Raw genomic sequence first — 13913 nt, forward strand, 5'->3', positions numbered from 1 at the left:
AAGCTGTAATGAGAGGATGGGTATTCACTTAATAAATAAAAGGAGGAAAGTGCCAAAAATTAAGAATTCCTAAATTCATGGGAGTTTGACATATATTTCAGTGGGAACATGACAGGGCCATCAGGTACAAGCCTGCAGACCTCCATCATCTGAACAGCCGCTACCCACTAAGGGTTTTGGAATTTGTCCATCATGTTTCTTTCATGGACAATCTGTATGAAAGCTGTATGATTAAAGCAGAGATCCCACCCAGACATACCACCACAATCCCTTTGCACATCAAAGAGGCAGCACAGAAAAAGGAGAGGATATACCATCAGGATACCATCAGAAATCTGCAGCCTCCTCTATGCAGGTTCTAGGACTTCTCCAAAAGCAATAATCTTTAAATGCTGAGTAAGAAGTGCAGATCTTGCATAGTTTCAAAATTTATTTTACAATATACCTATCCACTCGTATTTGGGATCCTATGCACAGCTAAAATGCTTGTTGCAATAAGATCAACTGAGTGGTGCAGGAAGTATGGCTGTGTCCATGAACTGGAAAGCAGAAAATGCTTTTCTAATTCTGGCCTGTCCAAAGACTAAAAGACAAATCATTGGCCTTGGACAAGTGACTTGCAGTCTCTATTTTCTTCTCTCCCTTCCTCTTCCTCCCAGGTTTGTATTAAAATTTCTCTGGCACTTGGAACTTCTCTCACCCTGTCCACAGATCAAGAGAAATTGTTGCTTAGACTGGACACGCGAGTGCTTAAATCAGCCTAAATGGCCTTAGATTTAAGAGACAGGAAAAGTTACAGAGGAAAAGCCAGTCTGAAAGAAAAAATTCTATTATAAACATGGAAATCTGACTACAAAAAGACAGGAAAATAAAACACTCAAGAGCAGCTCTTCTTGCCATCATGAGATAGACTACTCAGCCTCTGTGAACTACAAGAAAGCCTGTTCCCCCTTGTTCCCAGCAGTACACTTCACTGCACAAACCAAGTAGCATTAAAATAATAGAACTCAAGATACCATCTGCTTTACCTCTCACTAGGACAGGCACAAACAATGAAAACTACAGCCTCGGGAAAGCATCATACGGCATTAGATTGTGTATTCCATCAGAGCTTCCACCTTGCAAAGGCTTCCACGTGCAATTATTTTATGAAACGTGGAACGGTGCCACTAAATAAAGGTGGATTATTAGCAAGAAGTCAAGTTGAGTTTTGCAACATCTTGTACACATGTGCAAGGCCCAGACAGCCCCTCAGGATCAATTCAGAGCAACCAACAGAGATTCTCCCCAACAGTACGGGGAAGACTTACCTGTGATTCTCAGAATACAAAGCTGCATAGACCAGTCTCATGTAGGAATGAATCAACTTTTTTACTATGTTCATTCCCACAACAGAAAAATGGGAGAGGTCACTGGCTGTCCTCAGTAAAATGGCTTCTAGAGCTTGAAAGATTAATAGCATCTGTAAGATACAGAAATACGTTAATAACTGCTGATATCAGGTACGGCTTGAAATTATTAGCTGAGCAAACAGCAACAAACACCATCAAAAAAAGAGTAACCCTACCACAAGAGAAAAGCTTCCACATATGAAGGCGAAGTTAACTTCTGAATTCTCTCCCAAATTAATGCTTTGTCTTCTAAAGGATTAGTTCTGAGAGTGCGAATTTCCAAGCCCCTACACAGATACTATATGAAAGATCAGACAACCACAGGAGGTCAGCTGAGTCCTCTTTTGTTCTTCAGTTGCTAAACTCGTGAAATTCAGTAGTAGGGAGGGACAACCTCCACTGGAAGCTCAAGCTGACTGAAGGCCTGTACAATCCTGAACAAAAAAAGTGAATGTAGAAAAGGGTCCCTCCTCACATGTGTATTGAGACCTACATGCGTGATTTATCTGCCTCTGCACAACAGCTGCTTCTGGGGATGCAAACATTGACTGCAGTGCAAACCTCAGCACAGGCTGATGGGACTTGAAAGGCCTTTTTCCAGCTGGAGGCCAGGGCCTAGAGCTAATGAACAGATGCTTTAAGAGACAACAGCTAGTAAGTGCTCAATGAAACACGCTGAAGAAAACCACCTGAGCTGCTCCAGTCTTGCAATTAAGTCCTTCTAAATGACTCCCATGTCCCCACGGCACTGGGACTGTATTCATGACAAGCATTAGCCTCTATTAGTAAGAGGATCTTGAAGAAAGCATGTCACTGAACCTGAGACAGGCCATCATTACAAAGACAAAGATGATAATCTAATACAAAGACCGACAAGTGGAGGTTAAGAAGAACACTATTCAATTTTACCTCGTAAGCAGATTTAAATTAAAAATGCTGCCACAGTATTCACAGTGAAAGAGTTCTTCTTTAGTTCACCATATTCTGATGAGGAAAAACTGTCCAACTCAGATGAGAAAAATTAAGTCAACTCTACCAGTGGCTTCCTACAAATACTGATGTATCAGGGAGATGTCTAGTTATCTAAAAGCAATTACTATCACTGGACTATTCTATTTTTTGTTTGTTTAACTGCTTCTGTTGACCTCCTTATTTTTTAAATGATCTTTTGACAATATTTAAAGAACCTTAACAGCTTGACTTTGGCCAGACTACTGGTTGTGTGTGTCATTAAATCCAGGAACATCTTTGCACGGAAAAGGACATTTCCCACTTGATCAGTGCTTCTGCCACTGCGATTTCCAGAAACAAACAAACAAACAAACAAACAAAAAACAAACAACAAAACAAAACAAAACAAACCACCAAACCCCATTCCAAATTATCAGAATTATTTACGCTACAAAGCATTTCCTTGGCCGTTCCTCTCCCAGCCAGGACGCATGTTGCCACTCTATTAAAACTACAACACCCACGGCCAACTTACTTCACTTTCAGGCTTCCTTTCTCCATCCAGAAGTTTGAATATTTCAGCACATTCCATGGAAATTTTTACGTACCCCTCCACGACATCATATATTTCGGGTGACGGAAGCGTCTTAGCAACGGAGACGAAGGTCTCTAGACCTGCAATGCGAGAGTTTCACCCGGGGAGCCAACGCCTCGCCCGCCACACGCGACGAGCCGCCTACCGCGGCCCGGACACTCCGGCTCTGCCGCCCGGAGTCTGCGGCGGGCCCGGCCCGTAAGGGAGCAGCACGTGCCCACGGGACAGTAACAGCAATCGTCATCATCGTCCCCACCACGTCACTCTGGGGACAGAAGACGTCTCCGGCTCCCCGAGGAGCCGCTACAGCCCCTGCTGCGCTGGCTGAGCACGCTTTTACCTCACGATCACACCGGCACGCCGACACGACACGACACGACACGACACGCCCTGCCCGGCCCGGCCCCTCACCCTTCCCGGCAGTGTTGGGGTCCCGCAGCAGCGCCTTGAAGCGGACGCCGTTGAACTCCTCCTCCTCCCCGCGGCAGGCTCGCTTGGCTGCCGGCGGGCCGGCCGCAGGCACGCCGCGGCGCTTCACCGCCATGCCGCTACCGCCGCTCCGCCAGCGCCGCCCCGGAAGCGGCCGTAGCGCCGGCGCCGCGCCCCGGCAGGAAGCAGCGGCTGCAGCGCGGCTTCCTCCCCGCCGCGGCCCCGCTGCCAGCGAGTAGGGGGGTGGTGGCGCGTTCGGCCCGCGGAGCGGGCCCGGGCCCTGAGCGAGGGCGGCCGGCTGGGAGTAGCGAGGCCGCGCCTCTCCCGCCCGACTGCAGCGTACGCGGCCCCCGCCGTTTGCTGTGTGTTCAGCTGGCGGTCCGTGCCGTGCAAGGGCAGCCTTTCTAGCCCTCTCCCGCCCCGGGCCGATCTCTCCGAGAGATTTCCCGGCCTTGCTGCACCTCCCACCTCCGCCCCGTCCAGAGCCCTCTCCCCAGCGGTGCTGCCCCGCGGCCTCCCCTTCGGGGCTTTCCTGGTGGAAAATCCCCACACACTGAAATCCCCTTCTGCTGGCACGGGCGTAGTTTTGTGAGGTAGCCGTGGGCACTGGGCCGCCGATTTCTGCTGATGGACCTGCCCCTGTCACATGTTTCAAGTTGACACTTACTTGCCCGAAACCTGCCTTGTGCGTGGCCTCACTGCTTGTCAGACAGCTGGCCTCCCAGTGGGGCATTCAGCCCCCGGGGTGAAAAGCAAAGACACTTTATCTGTGTGCATGCATAAAAGCATAAACTACCCTTCGTATCATCTGAGTATGGGTTTGGTTGAAGGCGCAATCAGTGCCCAAGTTGACAAAAAAGAGCCAGGATGCTTTGGTCGCCTCATTTGAAGCGCAGCCTCATTGTCCCAACTGGTACCACTGAGGGGTGAAAGCTTCTGGAGTAGGGGGACTTCAAAAGCAGATCTCCAGCACCCTGCAACAATCTCTTGTCCGTTGCTGCTCCCAAGGCCAAGCAGGTTTCTGTCTCCACTGGCATCAGTTTCACAGGACTGCAGTCCCATGCAGGGCTGAACCCAGGAGACACAAACTTTGGAGTGGAAGGGTAAAGCATGGGATGCCAGGAAACAGGGAGAGGAGAGAATCATAGAATCATAGGATGGCTCAGATTGGAAGGAACCTTAGAGATCATCTAGTTCTACCTCCCCTGCCACGGGCAGAGACACCTTCCACTAGACCAGGTTGCTCAAAGCCCCATCCAACCTGGCCTTGAACACTTCCAGGGATGGGGCATCCACAGCTTCTCTGGGCAACCTACGCCAGTGCCTCGCCACCCTCATAATGAAGAATTTCTTCCTTAATCTGCTTGATCTAAATCTACCCCCTTTCAGTTTAAAGCCATCACCTCTTGTCCTATCATTACATAACCTTCTAAAAAGACCCTCTCCAGCTTTCTTGTAGGCGCCCTTCAGGTACTGGAAAGCTGCTATGAGGTCTCCCTGGATCCTCCTCCAGGCTCAACAACCCCAACTCTCTCAGCCTGTCCTCATAGGAGAGGTGTTCCATCCCTCTGATCATCTTCATGGCCCTCCTCTGGACCCACTCCAACAGGTCCATAGAACTTCTTAAGACACTAGGGAAAAGGTAAAATGATTGTTCTTTGCAAAAGCAAAAGTCATAAACTGATTTCCAATTAACAGTTTCCATTACATTTTCAAATCTGTCTGATTAAAATGCCTTATATAAACACTAACGATTACAAATAGTGAGACAATATACAAGGGTACTGCTCATCTGTCAGCATGTGAAACACATCACTCAAGGTGTCCAAATACATTGTTCTCTAGACTTAAATTGAAAACTGAGGTTTTGCTTTCAGTAAGAGTTATTGCAGGAGAAGCACAGCGATACAGAGGAATGAAAAAAGTCCTGTTGCAATAAACTGTTAGATGTGAAATGCCAGTAGTTGAAACAGCAATGGAAGATAAAGGAGATTGTCATCTTATGTTGCTGAGAGAAAATGAAAATCAAGTTACAAATCTATCCAAAATGGGTTCTTTTTCCTATTTACAAGTAATAAATAGAAGTAATATTTTTATGTCTTTCCTGACATGAGTTTTTGTTAAAACTGTTTTTTAACAAAATACTGTTAGAAAAAAGTGATCCAGAAGAGGGCAACATTAACAGCCACTCTAGGATTTAGGATGGACAAATGCTTTCATGTTAGTGCAAGGTGCTGTGATAGTTTGAGAATGGATGGTGGAGTAAAATAAAAGGGAGAAACTGTAGATAGAAGGCACAAAAGGGTAAAATAAAAGGGAGAAAGTGTAGGTAGAAGGCACAAAAGGGTAAAATAAAAGGAGTGCATGGGACTGGGAAAAAGGGGGAACATGAAAGAAAATATGAATTGCTGGATACTAGGTAAAAGGGCTTTTTAAAAGTAATTTAGAAGAACAAGACTAAAAAGCATCTTAGTGCTGCTAGTTACATCATAGTCCAAACTCTGCTAATCATTTACGATATTTCCAGAAATACTTAAATTTGAACTCATTCAAACTATTCCTCTGCATTTTTTGATAACACTTTCATTTGGAATTCACCATAGCAGAGCAAACTCTATGCAAAGGCACAGACTGTTCAGTTCCTCCATAAAACCTTATTGATGGTTTGTTCTTGATGATGAGAATCCTTTGTTTCAAACTTACGGTTTTCTTGACAATGAATTGAAGCTATGCAGATATACAAATACATTGCAATTCTATAAATTGGAGGGACACGTATATGGAAAGTAAATAACATTCTCAAGGGGGAGTTGCTTTGTTTTTGAGGGGATGAAAAGGAAGGCTAGAGCTGGTAGAACTGAAAAAACCACAGCTTTTAACAGGTTCAAAGCACCCATACTGATATCTTCCAGGTAAAAGTCATAGTTGTCAGACTTACAAGCCTGATCACTGTCATCACATCATATTTCATAGAAATTCTACTATAAAAATATTACTGCAAAATGCTAGCAAAAATTATTTTAATTTCAACTTTAAATTCAATTATTCTCTGCCCTCGCTGCCTGAGTAGCTGTCATGGGCTTTAATGAGGATGGTGAGGAAGACTGTTAGTTTCACTTCAAGCCAGATTACTTCCATGTTCTTGTCTTAGTGTAGGTTGAAGCCTGTGTCCTTTTCTTTCTCTATCATACCTATGACAATTTCCCCCTCTAAGTCTGTTTTTTTGCCGTCTCCATTCATGGAGGCCCAATTGAAGAATGAGGCATCAAACTCAGACACAGTTCATCTGCTCTGTTGCACCTATACATTTAACAGATGTAGGCAGTGAATGAGTCAAGTATTAATTTCTGAGCTGCCTAGTTTTTGGTAAATTGAAATGAACTTTTGTGATTCTTGACAGATGAACGTATAATCATATCCAAGATACACACTGCCCCGTTGGCATTTGCTAGTCTGAAAAATAATTCCCAGTCCCTTGCAAGAACCTAGCTCAACAAACAGTTCCAGATATAAAATTAATGGAGCCAAGTGACTCTTTCCTGCATCAGCCATAATCCAACCTCTGAAGCCTTTACTGGCCTGCACAGCATCTAGAGTAACAAACCCCAGCCCTGCAGTCCTGCCTAATTTGCCTTTGTCTCCCAAACTTGAACATTATTTCTAGCTCTAGGATTCTCACTCATGCAATCCTGATGACAAAATCTGTTTTGGTAGGTTAGGCCAGTTCTCACCCACTAGCTTCGTCAAGGTCTGTCTTCTGGTTTCAGCCATAAAGACTGCTGTCCTGCTCACCCAGGCCCTGCCTCTAGCCTTTAGCTATGGCTCCGCCATACTTGCTATGCCAACCAAGCTTACTAAACTCAGCCTGATCTCCTGGCCTGCAACCTCACACTACAGATGAGCAACTGACTCTGTGAGTAGGGCTGTTGGTAGACCCATACCTAAACAGAGCGATACAGCCCATGCTAATCCCAGATCAGACTTGACCTTTAAAACCACTGATGTTTGGTTTAGAGGAGCCCCTGCCAGTTACAGCGTTGTCCTGAAAGTGGGATGGAAATACCACCCAGCACCCATAGCTGTGCAAATGTGGTTTAAATAAAATACCTCTACTCTGTGTGTATATTGGCGTGCTGCATACTGGGTATACAATCCCACTTTCGGGACAACAGCATCCCTGCACCACTACTGCTCTCAGTGGTGGTATCACTTAACAGCCATACATGATCTGTGATCCCCTACTCCGCACTAACTTTGGTCCAGAGCATGTAGGAAATGCAGTAGTTTCTTATCAGAAATTTTTCATTTGATGTATACATTAATTATAGAAAGCATTCTGAGGGACTGAATTTAATCAAAAATCACTTCTTCAAAACTGGTGTTCTCAACGTTCTTTCATGGTTTACAGAATTATTTCACTGAAAAGTTTCCTTCAGTTTTTTCCAAAAGTTCCTGTGTGAGATGTTTATCAGATCTTTCCACTTTCCAGCCTTTGACACCTGAGGCATGGGATCACAGAGGCAGAGACAGTGGATGCTGCCAAGAGATGGGCTGTCAGGACCACTTCCTCAACACAGCCTCTCAAGACAGGAATATTCCCAACACAGACCACCACCACCACCTCTTCCTCATCACAAGTCCACATGCCCTGTGTCCCACGCTCCCACCACCCTCACTCGGATCAGCCCAGTGCCAGCTCACACAGGCATTGCAGGGCTTGAATTCCAGAAGTTTAGAAACAAGGGGTCTGGGTGGTGCACAAGAACGGTGTACGGACTCCGGAACTGAGTGGGCAGGCTTGGCTGAGGCAATAACCCCAGTGAAACTGTTCTGCCATGCCAACGCCTCTCTGGCATAAGCAGTTACAGCAATTTAGTAAACCCACAACTTTTTTTGCTCTCGACGGTGAAAAACAAAACGACCCCTCCTCCAATCCTTTAGTTATTTCAGCTGGAGCAGCACTATTCTGAATAGCTAAAGGGGTGCATTTTAAAACCTGAATAATGACAGTTTATCTTCCTTACCATTACACTAGACCCCTATCGATATCGAAGCACCTAACTCGCCTGCGGCGTCAGCAGTATGAATGTGCATTAGCACCACAGTTTTGAGCCAGCGCACAGTATGAGTCGGGAATCAGGCTGCTTGTCCAGGTGCTGGAGATGGATGGAGAAAACAAGGGAGGAGGACAGAAGAGTGGGAAGGTCAGTGAGCACGCTGGGATGAGCTAGAGGAGGTATGAAAGCAGCTATGGATATTTACTTGCAATAAGCTGAATAAACCCTTTAGTTCAAGGTACAGAACAGGACCTTGGGCACTACGGGGTAGTTACATCCAGAGGCAGAAAGAGGGTATCTTCCAAGGGTATCTGAAATCCTTTCCACCTTCTATACATGGAATAATCTTCAACTATTATTAAGCCAGATTTAGTTTAACCATAGTCAGTGAGCATCTCTTCAGAATTTACCATTGAACCCTTAAGCTCCTGAGAGGAAAAGCAAGTACTTAGAAACATTGCAATGTTATTTTCAAATTTTGTTATTTGTTTCTCATTTTAGGGTGCTCAGGTTGAATTAGCGTGAGGTCTGGATCTCAACACTGTTAACTCTCACTGATTAGATACTGAAAGGGACTACTCTTTTCTGGAACACTACCAGTTTTGCACGCCTTTGCATACCTAATTTGAGAGAGCTTGAGGCCCGATTTACCAAGGCTTTTGGAAAAGCCACCGCTTTTTCAGTGCTTTGACATTGATTCTGTGGCTTTAAAAAGCTGCTGTCTTGAGTTTCAAGTACACAAAATCATTACTCATTTTGGAAAATCGTAGCCTAAATACATATTAAAGGAGAAACAGTGACAACCACCAGTCAAAAGGCAGGCTCATAAACCCATAATAAGGCACTTTCACAAGTAAACAGGCAGATTTCCAAGATTGTGGTCCACCCAGCAACTCTGTCCTAATGTCCTTCCTAAACTGAGAAGCAAGACACACAGTTGCTTCCAGTTCATCTTTGAAGATTCATGTCAGGAAGTGACCAGGGATGACTTCTGTCCTTTAAGAGGGCAAGAACAACAAAGCCAGAAACTTCTTCTTCTTGACGCGCTTGTTCTTCTTCCACTGTAGGCCTTTTTTTCCCTCTTGTTTCCAGAAATAAGCTGTGTAAGATGGGGCATGCCTCTTACTTCATGTCTATACAAGTGCCCAGGTGTACTGCTAGAAATAATAATCTGTATACAGAAGAGGTGCCAGTAAGACTGGCAGCATTCAGGGAGATGAGGAACAGTGACCTTTCTGCTGTGGGCGGTGAGGAAGTTGGAAGGACATTTCATTCAGATGGAATGAAACATGAGGAGATTGGTTTTACAAACTTCATGTGTTACATCTTACTGCTTTTTTGTGAAGTGGTCAGTGTCTGTATGACATTATGACTATTTCAGCCAAGAGCTGACTATGCGGGAAGCAGCTTAAGACCACAAAACTCAAAAGTTCTTAGCTAACTTTGCTCTCTCTGAGGTGAGTCCAAAAAAATGGCAGAAAATAGCAAATATTTCCCCTCCTTCTAAACCTTCTGGGTGAAGTATTGTACTCTGTATTCATCCAAACTTCTACTTACATGCAGGATAATGTTTCCTAACTACGGCTTGCAGAATTGGTCCTCTCAAGTTCAAATTACTGCACACTTGAAGATCTTGTTAGAACTTAAAATCTGTAGCACCCCATGACAACTTACAGCATCCAAAACACATTTAGAATTGAAAAAAAATACAAGAGAGGCTTCTCTACCACTATTTTCATTCTTGTATCCATAGAAATAGAGGTTGAATTGGGAAAAATGTGCTATGTTATTTTAAATAATCGCCATATAGTGATTACTGTAAAGCATGTGCTTTGTTTTAACCCGTCTGACACTCATTTCCATAGAAACAGGGAGAGGATAGCAGCCCACTTGTTTGAACTGTCTTGTAGATTTCATCTGTGTCAGAATGCAGGAATATAAAGCATTTAAAAATGTGGGAAAAGTCTGGGGTTTTATACTTCAATTTTTTTTAAACCGCAAAAGCCACAGAGAACATCAGTGAACATCTTGGAAACTTTATTCTGGGAGAAGAGAATGAAAACGACATATATCAGTTCCCAATAAATTTATTGGGGAGAAAAGAGGAAGAAAAAGCAGTAGGAGGTGTAGTGGGGAGATGTGTGTGTATATACATACGTGAAAAAGTATTTCTGAGATATGTATTCCTGATAATTTTTGTTACTGTGCTATAGATCTTGTGATTTTTTTTACTAATAGAAAATTTTAGGTGATCTAACTCAACTATCTTCTATTATTTCACATTGTTTATTTATTTCCTAACTGACAGCACTGATTTTATCTGAATTTCCTTACACTAAGCCATGATATGAGTTTCAAATTGGCAGTTTGGCCGAAGTTCAGAGAAAAATGAATAATATGGAGAAAAAAGAAATTAAGAGCTCAGATTTTGGCTTTGCTCTTGCAAAGCTTCCATGCAACAACACAGTTCCTGCATTTCTGACACTGTGAAATGATTTCTTTTCTCCCGAAGTTTAAAAGAAACTGTTTGAAGCAGACATGATATCTAGCCTGGATTCTAACTTACAAGCTTTCATTTTTATTTTGGGGGAAAGATGAATCTCACTCCTGTTGATCATAAGGAAGGGCCAAGGCTGAGAGATTCTGTAATTCTACATGCTGAACATGTCTGGATTAGTTATATTGTCTTCCAACTACTGAGCATTGCCAGCTTGTAGAAACTGCTTTCAGGGCTATGGCAAAGAAACACATTCTGCACATCAGGATAAATAATACTTTCTGCTGCCCTACCTTTGTGGTTTTCACTGCTGTCTCTAACTATTTAAGCACTATCCATAGCAGGGAATAGCCAGGATTACCAAAAACATTAAAAATTTTAGGTTAACATTGAACAGCAAAGTAGCCCCCATTCAGGGGAAAAAAAAATATATTAGAATTGTCAAAGTTGTTTTACTGAAAGCACATCTTCAGCTGTTGTTGGCTGCAATGTCCATAAGTTACTCTCCTCCTTCGGGGGCGAGTAAAAGGCAGATACACATAGGAGCACCCAGCTGCTTCTTGTGTTGTTATTCAACCCTCACTACCTCACTTCTCTGGAGGTTACCTACAACATTTTGAACCTCTCCCAGTTCAGTCATTCCACTTGAAAACTGCCTTTGCCTTTGGGTTATACCTGCAGAGTGCCAAAAGCCTGCCAGGCTCGTTCCTGCACCACTGGATGGTCTTTTTCTTACAGTGCCCATGGGGCTAGAAAAGTCAGTGTTATCTCATTGGAAAAAGAAGATTCGCAAGTTCTCCTTAGGCAAACAGCCCTGCAGGTTCTTTTGATTCAAAGCCTTTCAAGCACGAATGCAGGATATTTCTCAGTGATTTTTGACAGTTTTTATATTCTGCATTGATTGTCCACTTGGCACAGATCCATTGTCTACAAGGTGTCACACACAGCAGACTGAGTTGCCATCCTTGACATCTATGTCCCAGGGATTAGGGAGCAGTTCAGAGAGGAGGAGGTGACACACCTCCTGTTAGAGCTATGGCAGGTGGCCTGAGTACGAGGTATCTCTCCACTGACTGTATAGCGAGGGAGGGTTTGGCATCCTGAAGCCATAGATATCTGACTGTCCTCACTTGAAGCTATGGTAGATATGTAGTTATGGTAGACATGGCAGGTATGAAGTTAGAGTAGACAAATAAGTTCACTGTAGTCATCTAAACACCTTTCTAGAAGATCCGAGTATGGCTCCCAAATGCTTACTTTTATGGAGGGGTAAAAATCTGTGCTATGTACAACATTTCCCTGGCATTCATTTCTGCCTTCGGCGGAACTGACCTGTGACAGCAAGTGCAGGAATTGTCAGATTAAACGACCAGGTATGGCAAGATCAAGGGAAGAAATGAGAGGAGTAGGCAGGAGATCCCACAAGTCTCCTTCCAGTACCACAATCAGAAGGCACAGGGTAACTGTGTCAGCTCAGAGGCAAACACTGTCCTTATCTGAAGCAGCCAGAAGGAAGAGCTTCACACACCTGGCAGAGCTACTGTTCTCTCTTCCCATCTGTGTTTGCAGTTGCAGAGGCTTCAGAGCTATTCCATTTTATCCTGTTACTTCGGCATCTTTGATCCCATTTATCTGAGTTCAGTAAAACTTGATGGAATGTCCCTGACCTCAGGCACGTTTGTGTGAAACCTGGTTTGCTCTTATCTGCCCAAGACTAAGGAAGCATGACTATAACGTATGTGTTACCAGTTGTTGTTCTGCATGTGAAGAGGGAGAGGGTGAGGAAAGAAAGCGGATTCAGATTCAAACGTGAAGTTCAAGCTGGTCAAAGTTCAGTGTAACCTCCAGAAAGAGGTGCCAAAGTTTGGAAATTCAAAGCTGGATGTCATCCAACTTCAGTTGGAGCAGGAGAGGAACGGATTTAACAGAATTAGTTTGGTTCCGTCATCTCTCACCTACTCACTCATGGGTTTTTTGTGGTTGTTTATTTTTCAGGAGAAAGGAGATCAGTGTGAACATGCATGCCAGGATGTAAACAGCTAAATGTTCTTGCCTACTCACTTTATACCCAAGCACAACCCCAGGGCAGAAGATGCTTTCATGCCCCATTTCCAGTGTTGCTCCTAGGCTCTCTTTCCCAAGGGCAGCTCAAGGAACTAGAAAATGAGTGTCCTGATTTATTCTCTGTAGTCCCTCATACCTTAAAAGGAGCTCCAAATTATATTTGAAGGTGGCTTAGCAGGTTGTAACAACAAGTTGTTTGAACTTCCCACTGGTTTACTTTTCAGTCTTACAAGTAAGATTTCAGGGAACAACCTGAACTCTCTCAAAGTAACCTCAAGATGTTTTCTCACTTTGCAATGAATGCTTTAAGCAAGCCTACACACTTCAAACTCAGCTATGCCGAACCGCATGGCTCTTAAAGCTAAGGGCTGCGATAAGGTGTTGTCAGGCAACAACATGAGGAAACAGAGAAAGGGAAAGTTTCTTTTGCAATATGGAGAGTCGGGGACATTCCTTAGCACAGCTGTCTGCCCACTGAAATCCCTCATCCAGGGATTGCCCCACTGGGCGAAACTGTCGGTTGGGTTTCCCCCGGAGACCCGTGAGCCAACCTATGAAGACAGGAGCCGGGCCGGAGCAGCAGACTTGGCAGAAGGAGGGAGAGCAGGGAAGTCGCGCTGCAGGGGACGGGGAGCGATGGGGAGCACCTTCCATCTGTCCTGGGGGAAAATATAAGCAGAAAAATGTTGTCACACGGATCAGGGTGTGCGTGTAAGTCCGTGACAGCCCTCCAACCATTGCCAAGCAGGAACGAGGGGGAAAAATAAGTTAAAAATAAAACACCCTTCGCGCGGGGTGTGAAGGCGAAATCGTGCCTCTTCGCCAAGAGGGAGGTGCTGGGACCTCGAACTGCCCGGAGAGGGGTGGAGAGAGCCGGGGGAGGGCGGGCGAGGTGCAGCCGGGTCTGAGTCAGCCCGTCCCGCACGATG

At 44.6% G+C, this 13913-nt stretch overlaps 1 protein-coding gene across 1 annotated transcript in view; it reads right to left on the reverse strand.

Annotated features, from left to right (window-relative positions):
- Nucleotides 1–3481, reverse strand: part of URB1 (URB1 ribosome biogenesis homolog) — a gene marked incomplete at both ends in the record, with an annotated part of 57718 nt that extends 54237 nt beyond the window's left edge. The window contains 3 exons of the mRNA XM_082011694.1: nt 1311–1462; nt 2878–3017; nt 3349–3481. Coding sequence (XP_081867820.1) covers nt 1311–1462; nt 2878–3017; nt 3349–3481 — 425 coding nt within the window. The remainder of the gene's footprint in view (nt 1–1310; nt 1463–2877; nt 3018–3348) is intronic.
- Between the last annotated feature and the right edge of the window lie 10432 nt (nt 3482–13913).

Source organism: Phaethon aethereus (assembly GCF_964289735.1).
Source record: "Phaethon aethereus genome assembly, chromosome: 1".
NCBI lineage: Eukaryota > Metazoa > Chordata > Aves > Phaethontiformes > Phaethontidae > Phaethon > Phaethon aethereus.